The sequence below is a fragment of the Zootermopsis nevadensis genome, unplaced genomic scaffold (assembly GCF_977971745.1).
Source record: "Zootermopsis nevadensis isolate Lab colony 2312 unplaced genomic scaffold, Znev_1.0 Znev_ptg000074l, whole genome shotgun sequence".
Taxonomy (NCBI): Eukaryota; Metazoa; Arthropoda; class Insecta; order Blattodea; family Termopsidae; genus Zootermopsis; species Zootermopsis nevadensis.
In genome coordinates, this window is record NW_028259205.1 from 71,157 (window position 1) to 77,861 (window position 6,705).

Here is a 6,705-nt window from a genome sequence, read left to right on the forward strand (position 1 = left end):
TGTTGCAAACATCGCATTATCACATTTGTACTGTTTCATTTCCATGTGTGTTGTACGATGCACTGAGTGAGAACTTTGCATTGCATTCAAAGGCTTCTCACCAGTGTGCATACGGTAATGATTTTTGAGAGGTTTGTACCACTGGTGTTACCGATCAGGCATTCGCGTTTAGTGGGCTTTGGCTGTGACGTCACAACTTGGCGGCTACGTTTCGTGAGAAAGGGTACTTTAGAATGTCTGCAGGTAGGCCAATAACCGGCGGGCAAGAATGGTTTTAATTGGAGAGTGGGGCGGAGACCTCGAAACTGTTTTCATGTGCTGTGGTATGTTGGAAAGCTTGAGGTATGCGGCATATCATAATTCAAATACATGACAAAAATGGTCACAAAACAGTTCGTAATCTTTGTAGCTGCATATCTTATGCAAAAAGGTATTTCAGGTTTGCTAATTTTTGTTGCCTTCAGGTTTGTTACGTGAACTCAAATGTAGATGGTTTCTCATCAGAAATGTTTTATTGGTATAGAGCTTATAAACTACTGGAGTAGAAACAGTGTTGTAAGTTGCATGAGTTAAATAGCATACTTCTTATCTATATACTATCTAACTAACTCACTGGTAGCAGAACTTGCAGGTCCAACACCAACAACACTAAAGCCTGCCAGCAGACATGATCCTTACTTTCATGTAAACAACTTATATCTTAATTGTCATATTTTTAATGGGAATTGTACCTTCCTCTGGAATTAGAATAAGAAATATGATTTTTTTTGGCTTATTATGAGTTCCCTTGTGTAAAAACAATTTTGTTTTTTTACAGTTGCATGTACTGGACAGACTGGGGAGATATTTGAAAGGCTGGAATGGATGGCTCACACCAATGATTCACTGGGCTGGCCAAATGCTCTGACCATCTCATATGAAGCAAATGAACTATTTTGGGCAGATGCAAGGGAAGATTATATCGCAGTCTCAGATTTATAAGGCATGAACAGGAAGCAGAGGTAACAACTGTTGCATTGTATATATATTAGTGATTCTACTAAGGTTTGTGGGAGTCGTTGATTTATGGTAGGAATGTTATGGCTGGATATTGTCCTGATGTACACCATGTTTAGTTAATTTGGTATCTTATAGCTTCCTCCAATGAATATGTGTTTCTCCCTCATCATCTTTCACAAATTTATGGAACTAGGATTTATTTTTTCCTTATTAAAATATAAAGGCAATTCCAATGCACAAAAGTTCAATAACATGAATTCATTCTATACTCTCGTCTGCACGATTACTGTGAATTTTGTTCTGGCATGTAGCAAACAGTGAAATTAAATTTTTTCTGTATTCTTTTCAGTTTGACTGTAACAAAAATTGGATTCAGACTTACTTAGAAAGTTGATTTTTATCATGAATTTATTCTGGAGAAGCTTATTGTTGTTGTTGTTGTTGTTGTAAAGTCAACATAAGAGTGAGTATGATCTTCACAGACCAGTTGCAATCCTCAAAGTATATTAGGAAGTTTTTATTACATTGAAACCTGTGGTATTTTGATATTAAACAATTAAAAATCATGTATAGTTCAAAGTGTATTGTACTCTCAGTTGCTTCTTTGTTCTGTTTTTGTGTTCCTAAGTTGTGTGCCTGCTGTATTTTTATTGTACTATGACTCGTTCCACATATGGGTGATTTAGATAAGTTGAATGCGTGTTATCTGTGTGACAGACGTCGTTATGGATAATGCACGTGAGTCTTAGTATCGCTGTTGGTGCATCATTTTAATGTATACTTTATAATATGATTTGTTTCTATCTAATAACATTTCTTGTCTCTCTGTTATGAAGATGTAATACATATATGATAAGTTCAGTTTACTAATAGTTTTGACAGTAAAATTAAAGATGGAGTTATTTATATTTAGTCGGATCTTAAGAATATAGACTTCATGCTTGACCGTTTTAAGACATTTTGACTTTATGTGGATTATCTGGCTTTGGCACTACAGATTAATAATGTTATTCTTGACGGATGCATTCCTGGCAGTGTTACTATTGGAAACATGTGGACAATGTGAGAGAAATAGTGCAGCTGGGTTGAAGAAAATGAAAATCGGTTTCTGCGTTACAGCACGGGAAATCGTATGATTTCTCATTGGCTGACATTTGGCTTGGTTAAGTTTACTCAAATGCAGACTACATTTTTCTACATACATAACCTTAAGAAATTGATGGTTCCAATGATTTTGTTCACTATAATGTACTTCTTGTTATAAGTTGTACTTGTTCTCTGCCACTTTCTTTGTGAGAGCAAGGAAAACCACAGAAAATATCCTTCATCATGGCTGGTATCCATCTTAGATTTGAAGTGGTACATTCCATCTGAATTGTAATAGGAATTTTTGTAATATCAGTTTTTATTCCTGTGGAAATGACGTGTGCATTTTAGTATGCCACAGTTATTATGCCAAATCTTTGTTAATAGAGAATGGAAATGTGATGGAGACACAGACTGCAGTGATGGTTCTGTTGAAGCCAGTTGTAATGAGTCATGTCCAGACTATCAGTTCACATGCCAAAATAAACAGTGTATTAGCCAGTCTTGGCACTGTGATGGGGGATGATGATTGTGGTGATAACTCAGACGAAACTCAGTGTATATAAATTTTTTTTAAAATGGTGCGTTCTGTCTCGCAAACATGTTTTTCAATACGTGATTCAAAAGACTATTATGAATTAGGATATAGTATTTATTAATATCAGATATTCGAGGAAATGTCTGAAGTTCGCCGACATTTCAGAGGTGTTTGCTGCCCCCATCGTCAGGACCAAGAGCAACTTGGCTTACTCCTTGCCATGATGATGGAGACATCAAGGATCTCTGAAACGCTGGTAAACTTTTTACCAAACTATGCAGTGCTACAACCCGAAAGTCAGCCATCTTCAGTATGACAAGTTACACCAGTAAGTGATACGATATCCATAGCTTTTTTTATTTTGTTGGTGCTTGGGTGATACTGTAAAGATTGGCTATTATATTCCTTTTAGGTCACACTAGAAATTATGAAAAAATTACCATTATATTTTCTTTTTTGACAGCGACTGATAGTAGACTGTTGTCAAGACAGTAGCAAATCTTCAGCTTCCATAAAGGGTCGGAAATTTCTTGAGCATACCAATACTTTGTCAAGAAGAGGACTCTGTTTCATGGAGTTCGGTAGTTGGTTAGTTGTTATATATATATATGTGTGCGCACAGAAAGAGAAAATAATGTGTAGAAACATTAATTACTTTTATAAATTTACATATGAAAATTTAAAACAGGAAAATGTATTCAGTTATTTTTATATGAGAGCTACAGATTAAGAGTATAGACTTCTTCCATTTATCAAAATGAAGCAGGTGAGACTGATTTATACAAGAAAAACTATGTGTAGAATAAATTCCTCTCTGGCTACCAGCTGTGTTGGGTTTCAAGAACCATCTTCATCCTAATCCAGAGGGTACTGGAGTTCAGTACCCTGCGGACCTGACATGGCCGGTAGCCTGAGAAGAATTCATTATACTTAGTTGCCATGAAAGTTTTACATCATACAAACTTATATTTGTATTTCTTGATGGAGAAAGCTTTATCACATAAGTATTTAAAGGTATTGTACGTATTTTGAACCGAATTATATTGTTTCTTCCTTTATCTTTTGTCTGTTTTATTTATTCTCTTTTTATAGGGAGCAGGGAGACATAAGTTTGAAGAAATTTTCGTCATTTCTGTTTATGTGCCTGCTACACTTAGTAAGGATCACATACGAATCTGTGTAGAATCTTTGCAAGCTACATGGTCATTTGTTTGCAGGTCGACAGTCTGGCCACTGTGGTACTGATCAATTCAAGTGTGCTGACAAGAACTGCGTTAGCAGCAAATTCCGCTGTGATGGATCTAATGACTCTGGAGATGGTTCTGATGAAGAAGACTGCATTCTACCACCATGTTATTTTGGAACCTGTTCACAGAGCTGTGTAGAAAAGAAGGGAGGGAGGAAACTTTTCTTGCCACTGCGCTCCAGGCTTCATAGGGGAAGGAACATCGAGGAACAGGACTTGTTTTGCGAGAGGTAACATTTAGTTCAATATCAGGTCTTCAAGACCTCATTTCTGTCGAGACAAACGCAGAAATATTTTAGGGCTGAGGGGCATCATGATTTGTCTAATAGATTGCTGATGACAGCTTCTGTGCTGTCTTAACTTATCCACTTGTTGTTGGACTGTATTTTTTTTGTCATAAATATTTTTATTCATCAGATATAACTTTATTAAAAAAATCTTCTTTTCCATCCTATCTAAATACAAGTTAACTAAAATATGTGAAACTAACATTTTACTTGTAGTTCTGTATGGGTGTAAAACTTGGTTTCTAACTCTACCAGAGGAGGATATGTACATGTAAAAAAGATTTTGATTTTCTGCAGGTAATTCTGATGTATACGTACATGTAATTTTTCATTGTTTCCAAATGTAGGCAAATGAAGACTGACACATCTTACGTCAAATTCATGTTTAATGTTTGCACTTTCCAGGGAAAAACCTGTCCACTTCATTGTTGCTGCTGAAATGGATCTAAGAGACCTGGTGAAAACTCTCTAATCCATGCCCTTAGCAAATCACTTAATGACCGTGGTCAAAAAGTGGAGTCAGTGGATATATTATGGGATCTAACAAATCCAAACTACATTCTGGTCTGACCACCATGGCAAGATGATCAGGAGGTCTTATTTCTATGATCTGTCCTCAACATCGAATCAAACCCCAGTCGCGGAGAGTGCAGCGAGATGACGTGATCATTGTGGTAGGCGATCAGCAAGTGTTTTAAGGATCTGATACTTTTCTGAAACTTACATGAAATTTAAACAGATGTGAAACTTTGTAGCCTGAAATTTGAATGGTACGCTGTAGCATGCTCATCCATGTCTCACATTTTTCAGCAACAGTGGTCCAAGTGGTCATTGTTATGGCTATTGCTGCTATGCCTACAGACATTGTTGTTTTTCCTTTTGTTTATTTTATTATTGTTGTTGGAGGTGGTTTTGGTGTCTGTAATCTTATCGAAACGCAGACTTTTGTCGTGGTACCATTCTTCTATTGGGTTTAGTTCACGAGCTACAGAAACCATCTTTATTTGGGACTTGAATCCAGAAGCTATCCCGACTGTAGTTTTTCATTATTTTCTGAAGTTTCTCCAGGGTTAGAATTCCGAAATTGACAGCCTTGTAATTTTGTTTTATATTGCAAAGATATATCTTTGAGAGACTTTTCCCTCTGCCTTCCCTATATTACACAACTGTATCTCAATATAATGAAGGTAATTATAAAAATATCATCTCCCAACAAACTTTAAAGAAGTTAAAGTTTCTCGTAAATCTAAGCACCATGCAATGAAGATGTGGGAGTTGAGAAGTAATCTAATATTTTGGCACCAGGTCACTAAATGTGGTGAGTGGTTAGTTTGAGCCATTCTGCAGGTGGTTGCAAACAGGAAAGGCCTTGCCTCACTTGGGAGGATAGCCAGTAGCCAGTCACATAACCAACTTATCGTTCTTGGTTTTTTATGCCCATGTACAAGTTAATTGGTTATCACATTAATGACGTTGGTTTGCATATTTATTACAACTACATTTTATTGAAACAGGCATTTCTTGAATACATGACACCAACATTTTATAGTGACAGAAATGTAACTAAGTCCAACTTTCTTAGGTTTTGAAAAATCTGAGCAGTATGTTGTCTGCACAGAGGGCTCCGAATTTCTCATTGTGTTGCTCATTCTGAATTTTTGTCTCGAATATGTTTGAACAATCCAAGCAGTGGGAATTCATTTACCTGCAAATGGTATAGAATGTTTTGAATCTGTCCGTCTCTCGATCAGCCATTTCAGAAGTGAATGTATATGTTTATTTTCAAGCATCAAACTTGGTAGACCCACAGGGGCTTTGCTTTGAACTGGGTGGGCATGCGTGTGTATTGGGTAGATGCAGGACTTGATGTGAATTAACTGGAGATAAGAAACGTACACTCGTACACACCGAGCTGGATCGACCTCATGACATTGTTGTGGGCCCTCAAACTGGGTAAAGTTGTGTGTTTTACACACGTGACTTGATCGGTGATTTCTACCACATAGATTAATTAGTTAATGATGCACTGTAAAGTGTGAAACTCTAGTGAAGGCAGCAGAATCTCACGCTTCTTTATAACATTCTTGAAGACTGACTTTACAGCATTACTGTTGCATAAGTTCATTAAATGCTAAACACTGAACCATCTGTTCAGGTTGTTTCCAAAAGATGCTGGACTTCTAATTGCATATATTTACCAAATTATGTGACAAACATAATCACGTTTCATGTTCCTGAACACAGCAGCCTCGAGAGTGAAAGTCAAATGAAAACAATTTTGATACGTGCACCGTCAGTTTATAAAACTGCAGTTGTCTTTGGTACTGTTGCATTACGCCAACCGAAGCTTGTTCATTGGTGCTGATAGCGGCTTCAGATCTTGAGTTGTGTTGCGGATTATTCCTGTAAACAGTATTATAAGAAGAAATTGCATGGGTTGAGTTTTGAAGAGTACACTGGCCAGTACCAGCCATAAGAAAAACGTGAAGGAAACTGATTATTCAGAAATTGGTCAATGGAAATGTTGATTGAAAAAAAGTAGGATTTCA

The 6,705-nt window shown here is 36.7% G+C and overlaps 1 protein-coding gene across 6 annotated transcripts; it reads left to right on the top strand.

The window, feature by feature from the left end:
* The first annotated feature begins 97 nt into the window (after positions 1-97).
* On the top strand, positions 98-6,670 carry LOC147871041 (uncharacterized). 6 transcript variants are annotated; one of them, XM_087341448.1, is made up of 6 exons: positions 98-342; positions 818-1,001; positions 1,349-1,462; positions 2,789-2,951; positions 3,841-4,099; positions 4,562-6,670. In XM_087341448.1, exons 4-6 carry the CDS (start codon positions 2,936-2,938, stop codon positions 4,626-4,628), a joined length of 342 nt encoding a protein of 113 aa, XP_087197574.1. In that variant the 5' UTR covers positions 98-342; positions 818-1,001; positions 1,349-1,462; positions 2,789-2,935; the 3' UTR covers positions 4,629-6,670. The 6 variants fall into 6 exon arrangements, with proteins under 6 accessions (XP_087197574.1, XP_087197576.1, XP_087197573.1 ...); XM_087341450.1 differs by lacking the exon at positions 1,349-1,462 and having other exon boundaries at positions 98-430; XM_087341447.1 differs by lacking the exon at positions 1,349-1,462.
* Positions 6,671-6,705: the final 35 nt, after the last annotated feature.